Below are 27,446 nucleotides of genomic sequence, written 5' to 3'. Positions count from 1 at the left end.
GATGGTAGTTTCGTCGTCGGTGGGGTTGGCGTTGATTGCTTGCGTGGTCCAACTCAAATATCACCGGTAGATGGTCTGATGACAGTTCTGTTATGGTACGGAGCGATGAGCAGCGATCTGCGATGTTGGTGAGGGCAATGTCGAGAGTGGACCCGATTCCGGTCGGTGAGAAGAAGGTTGGCGATTCTGGATGAAGTACCACATAGTGTCCAGCTTGAAGATCATCTGCTAGGACTGATCCATTCTTGTTACACTTGAGATTGCCCCACAGTGAATGGCGGGCGTTGAGATCACCAGTAAGTATAAACTTACCCTTTCGACGAGTCAGTATATGAATGTCATTCTTTAGTCGCAAAGCACTGTTGTTCGACTCTTTGCACTGTGTTGGACAGTAGATAGCAATGATTGCGATGGGACCGTCCGGTGATGTTATTTCAACTCCGACTGCTTCAATGACGGATAGACGAAGGTTAGGCAGCATCCTGAACTCGAGCCCCCTTTTAATAGCAATGGCTACACCACCGCCTTTCTGTTCACTGACCCGGTCTAGTCTGATGATGGAATAATTCTGTAGGTTGAAATTTATCTCTGGCTTCAGGTACGTTTCTGTCAATACTGCGATGTCAATTGATTTGGTTTGCAGGAATTCGATGAGTTCCAGCTTTTTCTTCGCCACGGAATGGGCGTTCTAATTAAGGATGTTGAGGGTGAATGTTAAATCTCATAAAATAATGCATCATTTGCATCATCATTTTGTGCATCTCAGTGACGAGAGATGATAGTTGATTTATAACCTGCGACAAACCATCTGTAGCCGGACCGGAAGTTGTCGTGTTCTCGGGTCGATTATGTACAGAGCCGGATTGGTTTCCCCAGAAGCCAGGCGGGGAACTGCTTGAGCCAGATTGCACTGGGTTTCCATTCTTCTGATGACCAGGCAGCGGAAGTGGTGGAAAAGCCGGTATTGAGTTCAGATCGATGAGAGGTTGTCGCTTTTTCTCCTGCTGTCTCGGCTGGTTCGCTTTTTTGCGGAACTCGATGAATTCAGCCCGCTTGGGACACGATCGACTTGTCGATGGGTGGCCTTTTTCACAGTTCACACAGATTGGCGGTGCATCCGATTCCAGATCTAAGCAGTCATTTGAGGCGTGTTTCTGGCCACACTTTGCACAGCGGCTCTCCATGTGGCAGTTTTTGGCACCATGGCCAAAGTTAAGGCAGTTCAAACATTGTGTGACTTCTCTGTGGACTGGTTTGTATCTTTCCCACTCGATGACAATGTGGAAGAGATATTTTATATTTTTCAGCTCACTCATTGAGATTGATCCTCGTTCCAGGTGCACCAGATACAATTGATCCCGATATTTCACCTCCTTATTGTGTCGTTTCATTTTGTAGGCCGCTAATGGCTTGAGTTTGACTTCTGATAGAGCCTTAATCAGTTCTTCCTCCAGCATGTCCGGAAGACCACGGATAACTACTTTCAGCGGTTTGCTGGACGCAATGTCGTGCGTGAAATATTCCGCTTTCACTTGCTTTAAATAATTTTTAACGGCGTTGTAGTGATTCAACGAGGGAACGGTGATCTTATATCCGTCGGTGCAAAGACGGATAGTTGCTTTAAGTCCATGACCGATAAGCGTGTTCAGATCTGTCCTTAATGTTGGCGGAAACCCCTTTAGGTAAAATGGCGGCATTTTCTCCTTCTTTTCTATGTTTTCCCCTGCATCGTCGACCGGCAGACTGGCGTACTTGTTTTTACCGAGCAGCCGATTGCCAGCTACATCCAGCTCGTTCTGCTTCTGCCTTTTGGCAGCGTCTAAATCCTCCCTGGATCTGGAGCGCGCTTTGCCCATCGCGCGGGACTGGTTAACGGATTGCGAATGACGCAACACAACGAAACTAACAAATACACTTGTAACGATTTTAAAACACGTCCGGACTGCGCGAGAGATAGACGTCGAATGATAACGAATTTTTCTTGTGTGCTCTCTTTTTATACCCGTCACAGTTCTTTCGATGAAAAAGAGGCAGTCCCAGCAACGCTTGCTTTTTGAGCGAATTGTACCAACCAATCATGGATCAGATAATTACTACTTTCATAAAATCCATGATTTCCGCTATTTTTAGTAATTGTACATACTACCGAATTGGATACAAAATTGTTGTACATATTTCCAATCAGATAGCGTAATAATATTATTTTTTCATTCAGTACAAATGCAGATATTCACGTTTAAAAAATCGGGTAAAATTCTGGCAGAAAATTTTGAAACGGGGCCCCTATATTGAAACGTTAGAAGTATTCTACTTCAAAAACAATATGCATTACTACCAATTCAGGAGCATATAAGCTATAAGTAACTTTCAAGTTTATCTATCAGCATGTTCAAGTTTAACTATCAGTATGTACTATGATTTTGATCGAATTTAAGGCAATTGCGAAGGGTCAATAAGCACTGGCTAGTGATTGAATCGTATATGGTGATTATTTAGTGAATAAAACCTACGCTTGTTGTGGTAGACAAAAAGGAAAGAGAAATTCTTGAGCGTTTTTTCAAAACGTCATATCTGCAATGAGTTACTCTCTTTGTTTACTTTCTCTTCTGTTAATAATTCGGTCACTTTAACATTTATCCCTCAGCTCTTTGCATAATATGCTAGTTAAAACCACCGTCTTTCGATCTGTACTGTAAAATAAGTGAAAAGTGTTATAGTGACGCCGTAAAAATCGAAAGAGAAAGTATAAACAGAGAGTAACTCATTGCAGATATGACGTTTTGAAAAAACGCTCAAGAATTATCATTGTGTGTTGTCACTTGACTCGGCTGTCTGCGCCCCGTCATTTTTTTTTCTCACTCTCCCTCGTCACTGTTGTTGGTACTCACTATGCTCAGTTTCGGTTGCTCAAGTTCTCTCAACTGAAAAAGACGATCATTTTGATTTGTGACTGAAGCTTTGCGTACATTTTGAAGAAAAAGTGATGATCATGATTTTGTGCAACTCTGCTGTGAACTATTTCACGGGCACGCATGGCATGGCTATTATACTAGGAATCATAAACGATTCCATAAATAAGATTTCATGATTTTGTGAACTATTTCACGAGCACGGACAGCACCTGGATAATATATTAGGAATCATGAATGCTGTCCCATGTCATGCAAAATGCTTGAAAAAGAGCTGCTTTTTGTGTATCAAATGAGGGTGATCATTTAATCGGTTGGAAAATGGCGGAGTTGTTCAATGTTGAAAAAGGATACATCCAGTTGGCGCACCCTACATGTGCAAAATACATGAATATCTAAGCTTCGTTTTACCATTCATCAAGCGTTCATTCCATGTAATGGTCATTTTTTTACGGATTCCATTACCCAAAATCAACTGATCTAAATGCATACAACCAAATCAACCGCAAAGTAACTTTTCTTACATGATTGACTCTAATCACCACTCGCGACATCTGGTGTTACACTTACTTAGCCACAACCAACGATATACTGCAAGGACCACCGTTCTGATGTGCTTTGGGCCAGTCAATAAGCCGATCCCACCCAACCCCAAACGCCCAGTACCAAATTTGAGGAATCCGCAGCAGTCGAAGGTTGCGTGAGATATTTTTCTACATTAACTTACCTTGAAAACGTTAGACCGTCTCATCGTCGTCGGCCACGGTACCCAGTCCGGTATACTTCCATACACGGCCAGATGGCTTCTGGCGGACTGAAATCATCAAGAGGCCAGGCCCGTTGATTAAAAGTAGATTAACCCTCGTTGTGTCGGTCGTCGTCTTCGAGAAGATCGGCTCCGCTCGACAGTCGATTATGATGAGGGGAAAAGTCCAAAATTGTTCACAGTATTGCCTCTCACTGTAGCGCCGAGCCGACCCATCGAAAGCTATTTGAAGTTCATTAGCGAAGACCGAGATGGGCATGGGCAATGGGCACGCAATACGTACGTTGTTCGACCGGGCGGTTAGAGTTTGTACCTTTTCGTCATCGCTGCAGTCTGTGGGGCTTTTTCCAACTACAATTTGGAAGAAAAAAACTTAAGTAGGTCCTCCAACAAAGTTGTTTGAAGGATGCTTCGAATGGAATCGATTTTTTTTAGTGAATTGCAGAACTTATTGAATCAGAAAAAATCGCATTGAAATTTAATCAGTCGTTAGAGAAATGCCAATTTCCGGATCGCTATTAACGGAAATTAGTTTGATATCAAAGAAGATTTTTTAACCCGCCAGATGTCGCCTAAATGGCTCACTAGTGCTTAATGAAAACTTTGCTCGATTTACAGAGCTATGTATGTGGATTCAGTGTATTAGCACGACTGTCAGAAGGTTAATAAAAAACTACTTTTGATGTAAACGAATATAACATCCTCGTATTATGCGATAGAGAAAAATGATCACCCAAATTGGACGAAAATACGTAGTTTAAATGAAATTAAACTATAGAAGCTTCTGTTACATTATGAAAATTTAGCTTTTTTATCATAATCTTACTAGTTAGGAAGTTCCTGTCGAAACAACTGTGATAACGAATATCAACTAATATTGAAGGTCTCAGTAATGGTTAATATATGCAAAAATGGCCTGAATTCGCCTCATTCCCACACTACTGCCGTAGTACAACAACAACAAAACCGCTCGAAACGCTCAATATTCCAATCCATCTGCAATAGTCGAAGACGCCAGTGTAGGATAGCTCCACACGCGGAAGCAATATCAAATCAATCACACTGATTAGTGGCGTTGCGAAGAGAAGCAAAGATAGAGGATAAAAAAAGCTTCCCGAGGAACGTCACTCGAACGCCAGTAATAGATACCAACCAATTGCCTCTGTCGGGAGTGTGGGCCCAAGAGGGTGGGCTGGTGGGAAAATAGTCTGACAGTTAACCGTAAATTCTGATTAATTTCCAACCGGAGGAAGCATAAATCAAATGCACATCGGCAAAAATCGATCTCAATCGTAGAAGAAATTAATTTCGATCCAATTGAATTTCCCGCTTCGACGTCCGCGCAGTGACTGACTGGCTGACTGACTGACTGACACACTGACTCTCGGTGCGCTGCAGCTGCCAGTGCCAGCAATCATCGATAGGAATGGCAAAAACTTCCATTTATTGAACGTTTGATCGGTGTTGGACGGGAGGGAATGCGAAAAAAAAACGATTACGAAAAGGCACAGCCGAGGATTTGATACAATTGCCAATGTTGAATAGACTGAATTTCACGATAACTAAGATCGCTGAGTTCATAAAAAATGGAAAATACTAGATTATATTCTATGAAAAAAATATTCATGAAATTTATTTATAAGATAACAAAATAAAACATTAATTATTTGTGTGAGCTTGTGAGTCATGCCGCCTTTGTTGTTTAACTGTTCCTTAGAAAGCTTTGAGTGTGATTATATACAATTCATCGAATCTAGTAATACAGAAATTAGTGCAGTACACTCGCTGATAAGGTCAAAATATACTAATTACGGTTTATATAAATTTCAGAAAACTTACGGGAAAATTTAATTGATTTATGAAAATGTAATGTAATTACGGGCGGTTTCAACATTATTACCTCAGTGATCTGAATTCGAATCCATTAAAGCAATTCTTTGAGTTTTATAATTTCAAGGAAACTAATAATTAATTTACAAGAATTTCCAAACCTAGTAGAACTTCGATGGATCACGTGTACTTCGATTTTGATTGGGTTAATTCGTATGTAGAGGACGATTGTAACATTTGAGATTATGAAAATTTTGCTGGACTATGAACAATGAGGAGAATAAAGTTAAAATTAAGTATTGGAAAAGATATTCGAAACAAGCAATGTTTCAACTTGTTTCGAGAAGCGTGGATTTCACGGAACGGGAATTTAGATAACAAGGCAGCTGTGATAGAGCTCTAAAAAATGTTTTTTATCGATTTTGTAACCAGACAAACCACTTGGAGTATCGCAAGGTAGTCTCTTAGGTCCTATTTTATTCGCTACGTATATAAATGGTATGAGGCAAAGCTTAGTGACATAAATTTGATTGCTGACGACACTGTTCTGTTCATTAAAGCTCAGGACATAAATGAAACCGTGGCACATCTGAACACAAACTTACATTCTCTCGGTCGTTGAATAAAATTTTAACAATTAAAGCTAAATGGTGCTGAACATAAATACATGATTATTTCCTCCGCTAGTATTAGACATAGCGTTAATGTTGAAATTAATGGTGCGACTGTTGATCACGTTAGTGAATTGAATTACATAGGAATAATGAATGAGATTACATTTAAGTCTCTCATCGACAACGACATGCAAAAGATATCCAAAAAGTATTGTTTGAAAAATGACCAAAAAATTAGTAGTAAAGTTTTATTTTTTGTGTAGGTTTTATGACACAACACAACTGCGCCGTGGATCTTTCATACTTTTACAACAAGCAAACAATGAAAAAAAAAAACAGCAAATACCAATCTGCCGAATCGTGCTGACGCAATTTGCTGCTGCGTGTGGAGAGCCTTTTCCTTGGCGGCGAAACATTAGATGCGTTATCTGTCGCAACTTGGGGCTCATACGGTCTGCCTTCCCTCGCGTTATCGTTCACATCCATATACTCATTGGTACTGATTTCGTGCCATTGGCGGCCAAATGTTCTTATTTGTTTCTTGTTCTTACGGATCGCTGTTATAAAGTCGTCATCATAGTCATTTGTTTCTTCACTGATGATGCTGGTTTGGAAGCGCTTGTCGTAGTCGCTGTTCCTGCGCTATTGGTTGATTGGACGGCTATTTGTGGTTTATGTATATGTGTCGGTGGCTGCTGGTTAGAGTCGTCTGTGGTAGATGAGTTTTAACTAATTGCTTCGGCGTATGGTTTTCCTTGTCCTTCCGGCAGTCGCGCTAGCGCACTGAGTGCACGCTGCTCTGAAAATCTAGCGAAATCGTCTTAGGGCTCTAGCACTAACTGACATATAGGGGTCTGCCGAGGATATGTGATCATCGTCGATTGCTTATAGGTTCGCCATCCCTCGCTGATTTTCATTTGATGATTAAATAAAAATTTGTGATTTTTTCCTTTTTTTATTTCGACTATGTTAGCACATTTTCTGCCTAAGCTCGACCCTCATTATCAGAAGGCAAAGATTAAGCCCGTACGATATTAAGCCTGTTCTAATGACCCTGCCACTTCTAGTTTTCCGATCTGTTTACTTCACATCCTTGCTCTCACTTAAGTACTATGGCTCTAAGTTTCATAACTTTCCCTACCCAGTAATCTCTAGCTAATTGAATGTCGTTAAAACGTAAAAAAAAATAAAAATTTGTGAGGAAAACTAACGACTGTTGATGGCATTCATTTTAGGAATTATGTTCGGCTTCCAGCCTTTCAAATATATAACAAATGGAATATTTACTTTTTATCCGACGTTTCGGCGGCATGTATTGCGCCTTTTTCAAGGACTTCAACTAGTTACCGTGTTATCGTCAAGGTGCAATACATGCCGCCGAAACGTCGAATGAAAAGTAAATATTCCGTTTGTGAAATATTTAAAAGACTGAAAGCCGAACATAAACCCTAAAACAAGAATTAAATAAAAAGGTGTAGGTTTAGTCACTCGCATTTTCACTAAACGAACACCTTTGAGAATATCGGTGAAAAAGGTTCTCAAAGTGTCATTCGTAACAGATTTTACCATATTCCTTGTTTGGACGTGAGTCTTTGTTTTTTTTTCCTTTTTCAAGGATTTTTATGAACGTGTCCACTGGAAAACAGACAGAGAAAGAATGACCGGAACGGTGAGAATGAAGAAACGGTGAAAACTCACCTTTTATTGGAAACACTGAGAAAAGATTTGTCCTCAAGCAGGAATCGAACCTGCGATCTCCCAGTCTCTTGTTGGGTACGTTAACCACTCCGCCATCGAGGAACTGTGATGATGCCATCACATGTTCCCAACAGTTTCGTGATCACCGCCGCAGCCTCCAATACCTCCTAATTGACCCATCGACCCCCAATGTCTCCTATAATCAGATCGTCACCTCTTCCAAACAGGGCAAACAGTGATAATAAATATCTCAAGCCTTGGGCGCAATCCACTGAACCTAAAAATAGATAACGATAGAGATTTGGCCCGATCGATAAGAGGAAGAGGTGACGATCTCCTGAGTGCGCCTGGTTCTTACTACACTCCTTCAGCTTGGGATCCTTTCTCACCCTTTGACTCCTTTGCTTTGACGACTAGAGTGTCTATCTTATAGTTCTGGTGCAGTCAATGGTCCCTCGTTCTTTTTTTTTTTTCTTTTCATGCATTTCTTTCTGTTTTTTTTCTCTTCTCTTTTACTGTTTCTACAGTTTAACGTACACTTTATATTTGTCGGTTATTTCGTTGTCCTTCACCGACCTTCATGGTCTTCTTAGGTTTCTATCCTCTCCTGTTTTCACGGTACGGGAATACCAGTCACCTTTCGGCGTCTCATAGGCTTCTGCTTTCGCTACTTCCGTGATCTTCAGTGCTTTTTCAGCGTTTTCAGCTCTCTCCACTAGCGCCATCTGTTCGCATTCGGTGTCAGCTACCGCGTATCACTAGATCCCTGATCTGTCATTCACGTTGCCCTTGCTTTTCATGAACTCGTAGTGCACTTCGATTTTTTGACTCATCTTCATCGCGTGAGGCAACTCAGATTGCTGGTTTTCTTGTGTTATGCTTGATTTTGGCGTGAGCAGCTGAAACTCTTGCTTTCCTTGGCGTCCCATTGGTTTTTTGCCGCTCTTGGCTGCTCTTGCTGCTCTAGATGCTGCGGCTGCATTTTCTGTTGCACTTGGTCGTTTTACTGGGTCGGCGACGTCACTAGCTCACCCGTAGTAGGTTATTTCGTAGTAGGTAGTGATCCCATGGTTACCTTTATAAGCAGTGAGGTCACATGCGAGGGTTGATGCGGCCTTATATTGGTTACCGCGTTCAGAGCCGGATTGGCGTTAGTCAGGAACGTTCAATTGAGCCTTCTTCCACCGGCTCAGGTGCCGGGTTTCGAACGTTCTTGGAGACCTACCAAAGTTTAAACTGTACGGGGGACAGTCAGTACCATTAGCCCACTCGGGATTTCGGGGAAATGTCAACACCTCTGATTAGGGTAGTGGAATGGCGTGGCAGGCAGATCCGTAGCTCAATTTATACGAAATTTTTATTCACACCCGTGTTCTGCCGCCAGTATGCCATAATTAGGATCTTGCTGGTATCTCCTAATGTGCTAATTGAGACTCCGGTTAGGGTGCTTTTATTTCTGAGATATTTGGTCTTTGATAGTGTCATGGCTGAAGCGGCACAGATTCGCTTCGTCGGAGTTGTTTATTTATTGTTTTATTGTTTTATTTGGGAGTAGGGAAAAGCCCGCTGGAGCTGAAATCCTTTCAATCTCGCTCTCCAGCAGGCATAAAACCTCCTCATCTTTTGTACCAACAGATTACAAACATCCAAATGATACATATAAACGATTCACTATAACTAATACTACGAGTACAATATTTACGCTTACAAACTAACACTGAGATTATTATCGATATGACAGGGTATTATGGAACAATCGCTTTACAACATCTCGGGACAAGTGAAAATCAAAGACATTAGAACAACGATTGAATAGACGACACATACTAGCAAATGGCTCATTATACCCGTAATTGGTCCTGGCATAAGGTATTCTCAAAAAGGGATGAAATCGAAGACTACGAGGTTGAATATTGAAATCCACATATTGTAGGAGATTAGAGCAATCAATTCGTGATTGTAGCAGATCAGCAATGAAAACAGCTTTAGAGACATCTCGTCGAACGGACAGCAGGTCGAGATTAATAAGTTGACAGCGGTCCTGGTAACTCGGGAGGTTTAGTGGATCTCTCCATGGAAGTCGACGAAGAGCGAAACGAATAAATTTGCGTTGAATAGCTTCTATGCGCTGGATATCGATTTGGTAATATGGTGCCCAAATAACAGCACCATATTCAAGCGTTGAACGAACCAGAGCACAGTAAAGTGCCTTTAAGCAGTATATATCGTCGAAGTTCTTCGAAACACGAAAAATAAACCCCAGTAACTTAGAAGCCTTGGAAATTGTATATTCTATGTGATCCTTAAAATTCATTTTAGAGTCTAGTAGAATCCCCAAGTCTTTTACGGATGACTCTCGCTTGAGAATGGTTTGCGAAATCTTGTAGTCATATTTAATTATCGTGCGTTTGCGGGAGAAAGAGATAACGGAACATTTTGAAGGATTCAATACCATCCTATTTACGCTGCACCAATTTGAAAAAATATCCAACTGTGTCTGCAGAAAATCAGTATCTTCAGAATCTTTGATTAGATGAAATAGTTTGAGGTCGTCGGCGAATGACAACTTAAAGCATTCCAATGAAAAGTTTAAATCATTTAGATAGAGTAAAAATATGAAGGGTCCAAGATGACTTCCCTGTGGGACCCCAGAGGTCACTTCGAATGGCATGGTTGAGCAGTCTCCAATTTTCACAGTCATGTCACGACCAGTCAGATATGACTGGATCCAAGCCAGAAAGGAACCATTGAACCCAAGCCTATCGAACTTGGCCATTGCTATCTGGTGATTTATCTTATCGAAAGCAGCAGAGAAATCGGTATATATGCTGTCAACCTGAAGTCGTGCTTGTAAGGACTTGATGATGAAAGATGTATAGCAAACAAGGTTTGTTGAAGTTGACCGTCTGGGCATAAAACCATGCTGGGTATCAGATATGTATCTAGAGCAGTTGTGAGTGATGAATTGGAGCACAATAATTTCAAATAGCTTAGATACTGCACATAAGGCAGCTATCCCGCGATAGTTTGATATAAGGCATTTGTTCCCTTTTTTAAACACGGGAAAAAAGTAAGAATGTTTCCATGAATCAGGGAAAATTCCCGAATGCAAAGAGGTATTGAATAGTATTGATAATGGTACGAGGAGACTGCTTATGCATTTCTTTAGCACTATAGATGGAATTCCATCGGGTCCGGCGCTTGACGATGACTTCAATTCAGAACATGCCGTGTTGACAATGGCAGTTGTGATGAGGGGGTGGGGCCCAATGGGAGAATGGGGAGGAATATTTCTGGTTGCAGCTAAAATTTGATGGCTAGTTAAAGTTTCTTTGGCAAACACACTACTGAAATGTTCACGGAATAAGCTGCATATTCCAGACAAGGTTGATGCATATGAATCGTCAAGTGACATCTGAGCGGGTAATCCGGATTCTTTCCTCTGCTCGTTAACGTGGTTCCAAAACAATTTTGGATTTGTTTTAAGACTATTCTGAATGCGACGTTGGTAAGCATAGTGAAGTGTCTTGTTCAGTCGCTTGTAACGATTATTGAGCTGTATATAATATGATCTCAGATGAAGGGTGGGATGCTTCGACAGTTTTCTGAGTGCTGTCCGTTTGGTGCATTTATATCGTTTTAAAGTTGGGTTGGACCAAGGCGGATTCATGGGTTCACGGCGTGTCTTTTTAGGAATAAACTGATCAATTGCATAAGACACAATATATGTCCATAGCGTGGCAGCAGAATTACAATTCCCATTGGATAGAAGAGAGTGCCAGTCCAACCCTAACAGAAACCTGTTCATTGCTTCGAAATTTCCATTTTTGTAATCGTAGTAAGTAGATTCACAGACTTCATTGAAGATAACAGGCGAGCAATTCTGAATAGTGATATGGAGAGGGGGGTGATGGCGACAAGTTTTAACAAGCGGTGAAGGTGCAGCGGTGATTGCACAAGTACCGGCGAACTCCTGACTGACAAAGCAAAGATCAAGCAGGCGATTGTTGCTGTTGTAACAATTATTCAATTGAATCACACCAGCGGTATTGTAGTCGTCCAAAAGCCTCCGAGAAGAAACAGTTTGTGAAGAGCAGTTTGCATCAGGGTACAAGTAACTGGACGAATTACTGGTCCATTTTATTCCTGGAAAGTTAAAATCGCCAACAATAATTATCCTGTCATTCAAAGCCATTTGTTTCGTAATCAGGGAAAGAGAGTTCAGATGCTGATCAATTATATCTAAATCATTCACTCGATCGGGCGGAATATAAATAACACAGACATAGACCGTGTAATGTTGGAGCGAAAGAGCGACCCAGAGCTGTTCGACGTTACAGGTGACATTAGAGAGAGGCACCAGACGAGATTTGAATTTTGAGCGGCATGCTATCAAAACACCTCCTCCTCTCACCTTGGAACTATTCTGATCGTTGCGATCCTGCCTGTACACCGTGTAAGAGCTACCAAAAATTTGCTTCGATAGTGTGCTACTGTTCAACCAAGTTTCGGTGAACAAATACAGATCGTAAGTACTGTCAGAGCAAGCAAGACAGTACGCACTTACACTGCTATTTAGGCCACCTGTGTTCTGGTAGTATATGTCTAAACTAGGGTTGTCTGGAATTGGTGTGCTTGGTGTGAAACTGACACCGACTGATGGTCCATTGGGGAGCGGAGGCATGATTGACGAATTAGCCGTGTTATAATTGCTGGAGATTGTTAACGGAGTTATGGCTTTTTGTAGAGGTTTAGCAGCGCCCACGCTGCTAAAACCACACGATATCCTAGTAAGACTCCCCAGCTCGCACTGGGTCCGGGCGGGGGAGGGCATTAAGCCCCAGAACTTCTGTCACTGCTGCGTTTGTCTCTATGTGTGTGTATGTATTTTAAAAACTCACTCATTTTCTCAACTATGGCGGAACCGATTTGCATAGACTATTGAATTTGTAGTTGATCGGACTTCTGGTTCCGGAATTAGGGGTTGAAGGGTGCGGCCACACAGCCAATTTCCATATTAACTGGTATCACCACGATGTCCGAAAGATGCAACACATAGCAAAATGGATGCAACATTAGTTTGATTTTTACAAACTTAATTTTAAATGAAAGATACAGTAATCCCATTGACAGCTATTGAATTTCATTCGGGTCGGCCTTTTGGTTCCGGAATTACAGGTTGGTTAGAACCACACTGGAATTTCCCATATAAACCATTACAATCGTAACACCTAAAAGGTTAAAAACCAGGTCATTAAATTAGTTCGTTTCGCAGATCTGTATCGCTGATTGCCACTCCAACATTCTTTGAATATATTATCCACTATCGACGATCGGTTCTTCGGTGATGACTGAACCGATTTTCTCAAACCAAATCTCAAATGGAAGGCATAATATGCAGTTGAGTATTATATGACCCTTCCTTACTCTAACACCTCCCTTCAGCATCACCACCTTTGACGTTTTTGGCTGTTCGGCCATCTATGGAAGTTGTCCTTTAATGTCAGCTTCTTTCTCCGAACAGCATAGATAAGCCGTGTAGTGTCGGTAGTGGTTGTTTTAACCGGCTAAGAATTACACAACGGACTACCTGTTCCAGTGGTAAAAATCCACCAAACAGGGAACCCCAATTCCATAGTGGCATGCGACCCGTGCTATGGGCAAAATTGTTGAGGGGGTTTAAAACATTCTCAATGGCGAACGGAGCCTGGGAAGAGTTGGGCGAACTCCCCAGTATGCTGCATTACGCAGCGGAATGTTCACTCTACACACCGAAGTTTTTTCACAGATGATCCACTTAATTTTGCCGAATTTTTGTTGGCTGGGGGTTTGCTGAGACTCTCGGCTGATGGTAGTTCGGTGAAGTTTTGTTGAGTTTCGATTATCAAATTTCGATGTGTACAGAGGCCGTGTGGTATCCGGCCAAGAGTTGAGCCACTGGGGTCCTGCTCCCATATCGTAGGAGGCGACTGAAACTAGGAAACCCTAAGTCAAGGTGTAGTTTCGTGCCGAGGACTTGATGACTGGAGGGTCTAAAATATGTCAGTCGCGCACGGAGCATTTTGGGTTTTGCCCTTACTGGTTTATGCGAATCTCTGACACAGTGGACCATTATTTTCTTCGCAAATCGAATGATCGTGTCCCATTTAAACCTGATATGGCTCGCTATATGCGTTAACATCCCAACTCGCTTGGTGTCCTCAAGTTGTTGTGCAAATTATGTTGGAAATGAAATGTACAGTTCTCTAATCAACAATGGTTAGAATAGCACAAATCAATCTCCAGCATAAACGTACAGCAACTATGAATTTATCTCGACTCATGCAGGATGGTAAAGCTTCAATAGCATTGGTTCAAGAACCGTATTTCCATAAAGGAAACTTCTATTTTGGAAAGTTACTTAACACTGCCTTCATTGCTTACAACAAGACAGGCATGACTAACCCACATGAAATGCCTCGTGCTTGCATTCTTGCAAATAAGGCTATTGACGCGTGTCTCATATCGGAGCTCACAACTCGCGATATCTGTGTTGTCACAGTTACACTGACTGTCGGAAACGTAGACAATATATATATATATATATATATATATATATATATATATATATATATATATATATATATATATATATATATATATATATATATATATATATATATATATATATATATATATATATATATATATATATATATATATATATATATATATATATATATATATATATATATATATATATATATATACTGTTCAGCATATCTACTGCATAACGAGTCATCTCCTTCTGATGATTTCAAAAGCGTTGTATCATATTCTATCAGAAATGGGCTTCCGCTCATTATCGGCAGTGATGCGAATGCTCATCACATCATTTGGTGCAGCTCAGACATCAACCTGAGAGGCTCTGAACTGATGGAGTACATAAGTAGTACAAATCTCCATATTCTGAATGTGAGAAACCGACCAACTTTTGCGAGATCTGGGAGGGAGAAGGTGTTAGACATAACATATTGCTCTGATAGAATTTTGCATGAGCTGGGAAATTGGCAGGATCCAAATGAAACTGAACCGTCTCTATCCGATCATAAATATATATTTTTCGATCATTTTGATGTCATCTTCAATGTGGTGACAGATCGTAATCCTAAATCTACAAACTGGGACCTCTTTTTAGATGACGTCGTGGATACGACAAACTCATTCATATTAGCATCCTACGAAGAAGCTTGTCCACTTCCCGTGCTACTGCAAAAGGGATTCGATATTCTTAAACATGTCTTGAAAAAGATTTTGCTTTCCAGTCTTGCTACCAGGTATATCCCGAAAGCATGGCAAGAAATAACTGTTAGATTTATTCCCAAAGGGGGCGCTCAAGCTATGAAGAAGCCAAGAGTTTTAGGCCTATCAGCTAAAGTTCTTTTCTTCTGAAAGCTTTGGAACGGATAATCGATCATCACATCAGGAACGTTAGTTTAGTTGAATATCCACTGCACAAAATGCAACATGCGTATCAGTATGGGAAATCCACGATCACTCTGCTTCACGATGTTGTTTACAACATTGAGAAAGCATTCTCTAGCAATCTAGCTTGGGCGCATTCCTAGATATTGAGAGTGCTTTTGACAATGTGTCCTTCCAGTCTATTCTGGAAGCGACGCGCGGTCATGGGATACCTGCATGTATCTCGGGTTGGATAAACGCAATGCTTAGTAACCGCATACTTTGCTCGTCACTGCGACAGGCTGAGATACGGAAGTTGAGTATTTGCGGGTGTCCTCAGGGCGGCGTTCTGTCACCTTTGTTATGGAACTTGGTAGCTGACGGCTTGTTCAAGAAACTCAATGAGCGTGGATTTCCAACCTACGGGTTTGCTGATGATTACCAAATACTAATTACTGGATTTTGCATCGGAATAATCTTTGACTTAATGCAACAGGCATTAAGAGCTGTCGAACAGCTGTGTCGACAAGTTAAACTATCAGGTAACCCAAGCAAAACTTCAATGGTTCTTTTCACGAAGAAGCGAATAACAACCGGGGTTCGTCCCTAGCAGTTCTCTGATTCTGAGCTACTGTGTGCAGATCAAGTCAAATACGTTGGAGTCATATTGGATTCCAAACTGTATTGGTCTGCTCACATTGAGTTCAGAGTCAAGAAAGCGTGCATGGCCTTCGGGCAGTGCAGACGAACTTGTGGAAATACCTGAGGTCTCAAACCTAAACACATCTATTGGATTTACACGACAATTGTACGTCCAATGCTGTCATCTGCAAAGATTGGCGCTCATGGCGTTGACTGGTGCTTTCACCACGACTCCGACTGCTGCCCTTGAGGCACTTTTAAATAGCAAAGAAGCACTATCATGTGCATACAGACTGCAGGTTACTGGGATTTGGAACAGTAATCATGTTGATCTTGCTAACAGTCATACACGATTGTGGTCACAAATGGTTACATGGGGTGAAGATATTCTTGCTCCCAGCGATATTACACTCACATGTAATTTTCCTTACATGACATTCCATGTGAAGATTCCCTCTCGAGAGGAGTGGTTGTCTGGCTTTATGGAAAGACAACAACAAACGCAAGTGGTCTGTTACACTGACGGTTCTCTGATGGAGAGACGTGCTGGAGCTGGTGTCTACTGTCGTGAAATGAGATTGGAACAATTTCACTCACTAGGTAGATACTGTACTGTATTCTAAGCAGAAATCTTTGCGATTATGTGCGGGGTACAATCGGCCCTTCAACTGAGTTTGTCCGGCAGAGTTATAAACTTCTGCTCCGATAGTCAGACTGCAATCAAGGCCCTTAGCGCAGACAAATCCCGGTGATCGGTAGTGATCGCGTGCCGAACCTAAATCGAAGAACTAAGCACTGTCAACACTATCTACCTTATCTGGGTGCCCGGACATTCTGGTCTACTGGAAATGAATGGACTGACGAATTGGCCAGGGCAGGTTCAGCGATTGACTTCGTTAGTCCTGAGCCCGCTCTGCCAATTTCGACAAGTTGGATAAGGGAAAAAATACGGTCCTGGGCTTTGTCCGAGTACCGCAATTATTGGAGAAATCTACAAACGTGTCGCCAAACAAAGGCGTTTCTAGAACAACCTTGCCCAGTGATTTCGAAAAATCTCCTACATTTTTCGAAGCTCCATTGCGGCACGCTAACCAGGGCTTTAACCGGCCACTGCAAACTCAATTATCACATGGCAACTATTCAGCGCGCTGAGTCTTTTTCATGTGATCTTTGTAAATCCGACTACGGATCCTCATATCATCTGATATGCAACTGTCCAGCGGTAGCGCCATTGCGAGTTCGAGTCTTCGGCCGTCCTTATATAGACGAAACCATGTTTGGACGACTGAAGTTCAGAGACATACTAAAGTTTCTTATCCAATGTGGTAAAGAGCTTTAGGCTTATTCGCAGGCAAGTTGAACTACTTGTGAGTTTAACTTGCCTGTTGTTTATTTTTGTTTTTGTGCTGTTATTTTTCCCACCCTTCCAATTCTACTTCCCCACACCTCCTTATCCTTTCCTTCCGCTCAGGAAATGATGAAAACACACGGCAAGGCACAAATCCCCGACGGGGAACGTGCCATTTAAGCCAATATATTCTGATTCCTGATACCCTTACACCTCCCTTTATCATCACCACCTTTGACAACCCGCATACCGAAATAAGCTGAAGGATTTCTGACGCATCCTCCACTCTCACTCTTCTAACCCTCCTCTTCCTCTACCTTTCCAAAACCTTTCCCCCACTATTTCAAAATATGATCACATAAAGATAACATTGAACTCAGGCTGATCAAGCTAATTTACCCTTTCATGTCCATCTTTTTTCTATCGTATATAACGTTCCAAAACAATTTTTTCATAAAACTATTGGAGTCAAGGAACACGAATAACTTGCTTTGATCAAGATAGGTGCTTTTCTTGCAGTGCCAAAAGCTGCTCCATTTTTACCTTCGCATGCTCAATAACATCTCCTAGAACTCCTAGTCCAATCGATTGACGAATGTAGACGAAAGCAACCGAAATTGATAGGTTTTATCAGTTTTCACTTATATTTCAAGACAACGAAGATATATCAAAATTTCATTGTAAACATTAATTTCAACTGCTCCCTGCAGCACTGCTCCATAGAAATCCAATCACAATAATTGCAATTACTGCAGTTTTAAGAAAAACACTGGCGTTTGGTTTCTTGAACCAAAAGACAAGAGTTCGTCTTCGCTTTCTCGTCAGCAAACCAGAGCTATATTTGCTTCCCGGGACATGTGGCTATAGGCTTTCACATATGTCATATGAACTGTTTGGAATTTTTTGTGTCAAACTAGTGCTAATTTGGGTACTAGTTTAGATACATCGTCTAACTAGACACCCAGATGGTGCTAGTTACTGACGAGATGAATTGGAAACACAAAAAAGCAAAACTTAATTTATATTAGGTCTTGTGCCCTTAACGTGCAAAACGGTTTAGTCCAATTTTATTGCTTGTATTTTATTGTTTTCCTGCCGAAAAATTTAAATAAAATATTAAGTTTCTAATGAACCTTTAATTTGATAACAAAATCATGAAAATCGAACAATCCGTACTCATGCAATCCGGAACGCCAACTGAATATAATTTTCGTGTTAATATCTCCCAAATGAACAAATATATTTTAAGGAAAAATAAATCTATGCTAAAGTTTTTAAAATGGAACAAAAGTTTAAGCCTTTAACATGGGACCTTTTTGTTTGAACCACTCGCATGGATTCAGTATGATTTTAACCGTTTATATGATAATCCCCTTTAATTCATTTATTCTTTAAATTTTTAGGCACGCCTTGAAGCTAAATTCTAACAGTTATGTCCCGACATAAAGTGTTTTCTGAAAGCTTGTAAGTCAGAAAAAATATTTTAAAAAAACTTTTCGTTGATGGTTTGACCGGAGGGGTGGAATTGCAACGTGATATACTTTTCCAGGAGGGTTTATTAATTTGTGAAAAATTGAGAACATGTAGGGAAGGGCCCAATTTTTCAAAAAAAAATTAAATTTTGCTTAGTAAATGGGTGCCGTCTAAGCCAAAATCAGACAATTTCACAGAATTGCTCGTCCATCGCATTGTTGATCTATGAAATTAATTTACATGGTTAGAAAACAAATTGCAAATTCATTAGCGACCATCGATCATTCCCTAAATGGAATTGCTGCAGGTGGTAATACGTCCAGGGATACTTTCTGTTGATTAAGAGGTAGCAAAACGCGCACACTCCTTATAAATCGACCGCCGCGAACTACTGTCACTATTCGACGTCCTCTGAAAATAAATCTATTTCAACCCAGGCCGGCGATGATGCTGAAAGCCTGCCAAATTTGTCCCGTGCCACATCATCAATCAACCATCGCGACGCCACGATGCCAATCGGATGTTGCTAACATCTTAATTCATTTGATGAAACAAAGAAAGACCTTGGCCACACGCCACCGAGCGGAGCGGGTACAGAGGAAAAAGCTCTATGTTATTAATCGACCGAGCCTTACCTAAGAAGACTGGGTATACGGGGCGAATTGGGAACATGATCATTAAAATAAAGAATCTATAAAAACAATCGTCGGTAGAAAGGGAAAGAAGAAGGTGATGTCTACGATTATAATAAAACTTTGTGTCCATTGTAGTCATCAATGTTTTGTCACGTTCGAACACAGAGTTTTTCCTATGTTTGAATCGTCGATCGATGATTGATGTCCGTTCGCTGAGTGGTTGCTGCCGGCTGGAGGCGGTTTTTCTACACAGCCTCAGCTTGATTCGAATCTAACTGAACATTAATGGCTCGAATGCAAAACACGTCACCATCATCGTCGTCCGTCGCCGGCCGGAGAGTACATCCCCTGGGGCTTGTATAGGCGGAGGGTGGCTGCAGAACCGACATGGCACTGACTGGGGCGTATATGGAGCAAGGCCAATGCTGACCTCCTTTCTCTCGCACCCTCGCTCGCTGTGCTGGTATGGCTAGCGACTAGTCACAGACAAGAACTCGATAGAATCTCGAGAGGACATTTCAACTCCAACATTAGGCGGCCACCAGTCAAAGGCATCCCGAAGCCAAAGTGGTTCAAATCCAAACGACATCAACTACCCAAACGGACATTAGTCGCAGCAGCAACAGCAGCACCAGCAGCCGTTGTAGCGGTAGGTAGGCAGCCCAGTGCTCACCAGTGACATTGTTCCGACACAATGGCAAATGGGCTCCCGCCGTGTTGCCCCGCTTCCGCCAATCTGGGCGACTGGACCGGAGGGTTTTTTATGTGGTTGAAACTTGAAGTTTTAAGTTTTATGTCCACCTCACGATTGCCGTGTTCGATTTCGTAACGATTTGTCATTAAAATTGACGTTTCTCATTATGCACCACACACATCCCGCAGTCGGCCATTCTTGGCAATCGAAAACCCATTCAGAACGAACTTTGTGCTGCTTAGATTTTCCTTTCTCTATGCTAGAAGACTGATTTGAATTTTACGCTAAGTGCACCGGAGGGAGAGTATAGCCATAGTACTGCAACATTGTATGCTTAGAGCAACTTTAACAACGTGAATGAGTAACTGAACTTTCAATTGAAATACATCAAATATTTCACTTATGACTTCTAATTTGTACATCAATATAATATATTTTTGAATTTTAAACTTTCCTATATTTCAATTATTATACAATGCATATGGTGAACTCATATTCAACTTTTGTGAGCATTAAAAACTAATTCCATGAAGCCGAATCATAAGATTACGTATACTGACCTCAACCTTGAATTGTGAAAAGTGAAAGTTAAAAGTTTCACAACCACATTGGCGGAAATAACAGTTACTCTGAGACTAAATCAACACATCGTCCTGAATTCGATCCCAAAATCTAATTCCAAGAATCAAAACTGTAATTCGATGTCAGTTACACTTAATTCTTTCTCACTGTGGCTTTTATATCTAATAAAAACTCTGTATCTGCTTGTTTCAGAATGGACTCGGCAATGACCCTCTGTCTGCGAAGGAGGTAAGCAAAAAAAAATCTAAAATTTCTGTTCGTGTTAAACCCAGTCGGCTACTCGTGAATAGTGATTTCACGAATTGTGGCTAAAAATTGTGTAGGTTTAAATTTAGGTTCAAATCTCGACAAACATATGATTACGGCCTAAAATCCAACTGCCAAAATCCTCTTTGAATGGAAATTCCAGACAAACCGCTACTAGTCGAACACAGTTCACAACAGTTTATGAAAGAGAAAACTTTTCTCTTTCGTTTATTATCAACATCTGTGATTGGCGTGTAACGGTTTGTCCGGAATTTCCATTCAAAGTGAATTTTGACAGTTGGCTTTTAGGCCGTAATCATATGTTTGTCGAGAAATTATCAATTTTTCAGAAAATAGGTACACAAATGTAAGATCTATTTCGTCAAATTTTGAAAATTAAACGTTGCTCCCCTTAGCATTGAAAAAAATTAACAAGTCGTAAAATTACTCCAAATTTAATCCCTTGGTTGTAGAAATGTTAAAGAAATTGATACCTTCCAACTACCACAACGTGTTGTAAAATATACGAACAAATTTAAAAAATAGTTTTAAAGTTCAAAAGCAAAAATGCATGACAACATCTAGTAGAGGAGCTTGGGGCAAATGGGTAATTGAGGTAAGTTGACGGAATCCTTGTTTGTTCGCTGCTATCAGACATATGACGTTGTGTCACCCTGTCTATTACAAGTAACGTGAAATACATTCTCCAATGTGTTTACGTTGCATTACATTTTGTTTTGTTGGAGTTGTGAGCGATATTGTGTTTTTGAGGGTTATAACCAAATTTTCTTCATTTTAAATATTCATGAAGGGTTTATCTACCTACCTGCTGTGTAGCTGAAATATACTAAAACTACAATCAAAATAACATTACTACAAACAAATTACAGCAATAAAATGGGTATACAACACGGGAATGATGTTAGTACTTAGCTGAAAGCAAACGGGTAATATTTATCGTTTCCGTTCAACATTCACAATCTAACCAAACGGAAAACGATACAGGCCACATTCTAAACCCGCTTACAAAATTAAAGTTTCGTTTGGAATCGGAAGAAGTTACTTAATTTTACAACATCTATATACAATGAAAACAGATGGGTGGTTTATGCAAGAGACATAACCGAAGTCGGTATTTCATCATCTGTTTATGGATTTCAAGGCAGCGTACAATTCAGTTAATCGAAACGAACTGCGGCACGTAAAGCTTGAACTTGACTTTCTGACCTCTAAGCTGACTTAAATATGGTCGGTGTTAAGTCAGACCGGACTAAGTCGCAAAACATCAAAAAATGAGATAATGATAGCACTGGATAAAGAAAATCGTCAGCTACAATCGATTGTTGCCAGATTTGAAATATGTAACAATAAACAAGAATTATGGCAAAAATTTCCAATCATAATGTAAAGGATGCTGCGATTCAAACTTTAAACTCGTTTTTCTCGAAATCAATATTTTGTCACTTAGTCCGGTCTGACTTAACACCGACCATATTGTTTGATGAATGATAATCAAACGTCAGAATAGTCGGAGAGACATCCCATTCGATTGGTTCATCGGATGGATTGAAACGAGTGCGCGACGTTAGACATAAGTACGTTTGGCATACATACGTTAGGTATGGGTACGTTAGGCACAATGGACATTAGGCAGAATAAACGATTGACATAACCTACGTTAGGCATAATGAACGATTAGCATGGTGTACGTAAGGCATAATGGACGATAGGCATAATTCACAGAAACATAAAAGTTCTCACAAAGCTTTCATTATTGTAAAGATTTTAACCTTACGCTTGTTTTTTCTGGTTAGAAAAAATCTTCGCTTTGCTATGACGTGCCTTCGTATAACTTTACCGAGAAACTGCAAAATGAAAAATAAAATAGAATGATTTTTTTATTTCTTCCGTGGATGAGCTGGATGCTTTCTTTGTCTAAGAGAACAGTGATGGTTCAAGCATTTTTCAAGACAATTAGATGTATTCTCAATACAATTGCATCCAAATATTGAAGCATAAAGCATAATAATGAAAACCAATTAAGTTTTGGAACCTATGGAAACTTGCAGTGGACAGTATCAGCATTCGGCTACGGTCTTCCTCGTATTAGACAGTTTCCGTAATTCTATCTTTGATGACCTCAATAATATAGGGGAGAGTGTTCGGTTGTCGGCACAGTTTTGTTTTTGGCTCATAACATTCGTCCCATTGCACAATATAGGGCCAGAGGTATACCAATGGAAAGCCTTAGCTAATAACTGGTGAGGGGTTTAATTTATTCCGTCAATATGAAAAATTGTACTAACAATTTAGTAAAATGATTATTTTTTACCATTTAGAAAAAAGTGGTCGGTATTCGGCACCCTAAGAAAATTTGGCAAAACTTGCAAAATATGACTTAAAATCACCAACATTCAAAGGGAAAATGAAATTTAGTTATTTCAACAACTAGCAAAGGCACTTTGAACATCATTCCTTATCAGAAGCACAATGTGTGAATGTGAAACGCTGGTGCGCATATTAAGCACCACTGACGCACTGGCGGATCCTATTCATTGCAATTGAGTGAGTTTCAGGCGGTCTTTTTCCTAACAAAAGCTTCAGACAAATAGGACAAAAGCCCATGCAGGCACGTAGTTAGAGGGGGTGGAGGTAGAGGGTACCCCCCCAATTTTCTAAAAAAAATGAAATGGGCACAAATCAAAAAACTGAAAATTATAAACAATAGACGTGACAATCTGGTGTATCCAGTGCCACCCAGCGGTGAACAGAATGGTAGTTAGACATGACCGATTTAGTTCAAATTTGGAGCAGACATCCTGGTGGGGATAGGAATCGAACTGCAAAGTCTTAGGACCATCTTTTCGTGTGGATATTTTTGGTTTGCAAAGGTTGTCATAGTAGGTTGTTTACATATCCAAAACTGATATTCACCACCATACAAAAATCCAACATCTTGAAGCTATATTCCATGTGAGTACTTTTAGAATAGAGATGTCGCCTGCTTGGATTTCAAAATGGCATCACACATCGATTTTTGGCATCGGTTCATGAAAACCGTGTCGGAAATACTCATATTGATTGGGATATAGAGAATTCCGCTAAACCGGAAGTCGCCAATCTTGGATTTCAAAATGCTGTCAAAGATCAATTTCTGGCATCCACTAGTCAAGCCCGTTACAAAAATACCCATATTGATAAGGTTATAGAGAATTCAGCATTTGGCACAAAAAAGCAGTGCCGACAACCGACCACGTTTGGTTGCCGACAACCGAATTTTGTAACCTTTTTGAAAACTGCAAAAAAAATGTGAAAATTTCGGTGTCATTCAATTTTGATTCACAAAAAAGAATGAATTCACTTCTTAAATATTCAATGTGCATACTTTTTCGATCGATTTGCTTCTTTTTATAACACTAAGCAAATGATAAAAAAAAACTTTTGAGCAGATTTTCACTAGCTCAAAAAACATTTTGTTTGTAGAATCAAACATAGGAGTTCGTTTGCTTCGGCGATTGGCATAAAAATATCGTGCTGATGTAACACACAAATAATAATTGTCATTTCGACCATGTCTGCTTTCTGTTAAAAGTTACATGGGGGTGGCGACAACTGACCAGTGCCGGCAACCGAACACTTTTCCCTAATTATTTAACTAAATAATATGGGAGATATGAATATAGAAACAGCATTGACTGAAAAATAAAATACATTTTTCTTTCTTTCGTGAGCTTTTCTTCGAGGCATATATTTTCTTTTTTGGCAATTGCACCATGCATGTGTGTAATAATAGGGCATCGCAAATTATTTTTTTTAATTCTCAAAGGCCCCCCTTTTATATTGTGACAAATGTCAAAGCTTAGATGCCAAATTTCCCATCAATAGGACAATTCTAGACCCCCGCCCACTTCGTCTGAAATTTTAGAAATTGGTACTGTGGGAAAATATGGAGGAAAAATATATTAAATTCTATAACTTTTGAAGTAACACTCAGAAAATTACAATTCGTACCTATTTTTAAAGGAAATAACCTTAGTATTTGTTTCTCGAAAATTTCGGGAAAGTGGGGTACAGGGTCATTTTATCCCTAAAAGCCCCTATTTTTAAAAAAGTTGCTGCTCCGTGATGCAAATGATACGGGTCATTCCACGTCAGATTTAAAACCAAAATTTTGATACTTTCCAAAAAAAATTCTTGTATTTTTTAGCTAATAAATAATTGACACGTGTTTTTTGTTTTGGCTGAATATGATATTTTTTCAAGTTATTAGTTTTTGATCCTTTGAAGTTTAATTCAGCGGTTCTCAACTTTTTTCGTACCACGGACCACTCAGAAATCACCCTGGATTGTTCGGACCCCCACGGAAAAACATCGGTTTTGTATTTTCAAATTGTTTGGAAACAAGACTTAAAATTTCGATATGCACTCGGAAAATATATTTTTCTTCGCGGACCCCCAGCAACGACTTTACGGCCCCCTAGGGGTCCGCGGACCCCAGGTTGAGAATAACTGGTTTAATAAACTGAACATTTTTCAATCACGGATAACTTGGAAACGATTCGATATATAAAAAACTTGAATAAAAAAGTCGCGTTTTGAAATGAGCTTACCGAAAAAAATCTTCAAAAAATATTCTTAGTTATATAACTTATGAAATTTGCAATTATTTGAAACAAATTGAATTTTTTAAAAGTTGGACCATTTTTTTACTTATAATTTTCTTTGAATATTAAGAATTATGTTAAAAAGATTGTGTAAAAAATTGAGAGTGAATATCAAAATACTTTGTGAGATATTGAGCTTGAGCTTGTGCGACCACCCCTGGCTGCTACTCCGTTATCGATCTGGACTAGCTGAAGTTGCACAGAGAATAAGTAGATAATTATACTTTGGAATAGCGAAACATCTTTCAATGTGCAACTCCTGGTAATCCTAAAGTATTGATCAATACCGGCGCCGGCCAGGCCCGAACGTAGATCGCGGAAGGAAAGAGAAGGAATGGTTTGTCCGATACTTGCTTTTGCTAGACGCCGTATATACTACTGCGCACTCCACAAGTATCACAGGAGGAGGATATTTTTGTTAATAAGAGTATAAAAGTTGGATCACTTCTTCTTTACCGACGCCAGAGAGGTGACTTCACTATCTGGACCAGATATCTATCCACCAAACTCATAGACCGGGGACCAACGGCTTTACTTCCCTTCCGAAGGAAGACGTGACCACAGATTTTTTTAACATCAGAAAAATCTCAACGACCTCGGCTGGAATTGAACCCAGGCAAATTGGAATGAGTGGCGGTCACGCTTACCACTCAACCACCGGCGCCGTCTCAAAATACTTTGTGAGATATTACAATTATTAACTTAAAACAAGGCAATTTTACACTAAACGCCCAGTGATAAACCTGTTATAATTGAAATATCTCGTATAATACTTCGAGTTCCATTCTGAAATTTTCACATAATCTCCTTAATATACTTATGTTATCAAAAAAAAGTTTGCTATCAGGCCGACTTATAAAAAAATATTTGCTTCTAACACTTGGATACCACCAAAAATGTTTTATATTTGCAGAATGCGAATCATTCCCCGTCAGATTTACAACTACAATTTTAGTTCCCTTTTTTAAGCTTTGGCTGAATTTGATGTTTTTGAAGTTATGAGTTTTGGAACTTTACAAAATATTTTATTAAATTTCATAAACTTAGTAAAATTGAACATTTTTCAATCCCTGATAATTTAGAAACTATTTGATTTGTGGAAAAAGCATTTATTAACAAAAGTTGCGTTTTCGCATGACCTCACCGGAATTTTTTTGAGTATTTGTTTTTGTTATGTAATTTATGTATTCTGCAAATGTTAGAAGCAAATAATTTTTTAAGAGCAGGGCCAAAAAAAATTAAGCTTTATCAAATAATTTTTTATTATATCGAGAAGATTGTGTAAAAATTTCAGAATGGAACTCGAAGTATTTTACGAGATATTTCAATTATAACAGGCTTATTACTGGGCGTTTAATGTAAAATTGCTTTGTTCTAAGTTTATAATTGTAATATCTTGCAAACTATTTTGATATCCACTCCCAAATTTTTACACAATCTTTTTAGCATGATTCTTAGTATTTACAGAAAATAATAAGTAAAAAAAATGATCCAACTTTAAAAAAATTCAATTGGTTTTAAATAATTGCAAATTTCATAAGTTATACAACAAAAATAATTTTTTCTCAAATTTTGTTGATAAGCTCATTTGAAGACGCGACTATTTTATTTAATTTTGTTTCCATATATCGAATCGTTTCCGAGTTATCAGTGATTGAAAACTGTTCAATTTATTAAACTTCAAAAGTTCAAAAACTAATAACTTGAAAAAAAAAAATTAAGTTCAGCCAAAACAAAAAATACGTGTCAATTATTTTAAGCTACAGAATACAAGAAAAACAAAGGGAAAGAATCAAAATTTGGGTTGTAAATCTAACGTGGAATGACCAATACATATTTTGCAGTTTTTCTGATGTAAAAAAAATCTCAGAAACGAAACGAAACATTTTTTATGTTTGTCCG

The 27,446-nt window shown here is 39.6% G+C and overlaps 1 protein-coding gene across 1 annotated transcript in view; it reads left to right on the top strand.

The window, feature by feature from the left end:
• The window catches only part of LOC131692808 (Krueppel-like factor 12), a 585,807-nt gene that overhangs the window by 137,382 nt on the left and 420,979 nt on the right, over positions 1–27,446 (top strand). The window contains exon 3 of the mRNA XM_058980097.1: positions 20,827–20,862. Within this exon, the coding sequence (XP_058836080.1) occupies positions 20,827–20,862 (36 nt within the window). The remainder of the gene's footprint in view (positions 1–20,826; positions 20,863–27,446) is intronic.

Source organism: Topomyia yanbarensis, chromosome 3 (genome assembly GCF_030247195.1).
Source record: "Topomyia yanbarensis strain Yona2022 chromosome 3, ASM3024719v1, whole genome shotgun sequence".
NCBI lineage: Eukaryota > Metazoa > Arthropoda > Insecta > Diptera > Culicidae > Topomyia > Topomyia yanbarensis.
Note: the sequence above shows the minus strand (reverse complement) of the source record. Positions and strands in the feature narration are given on the sequence as shown.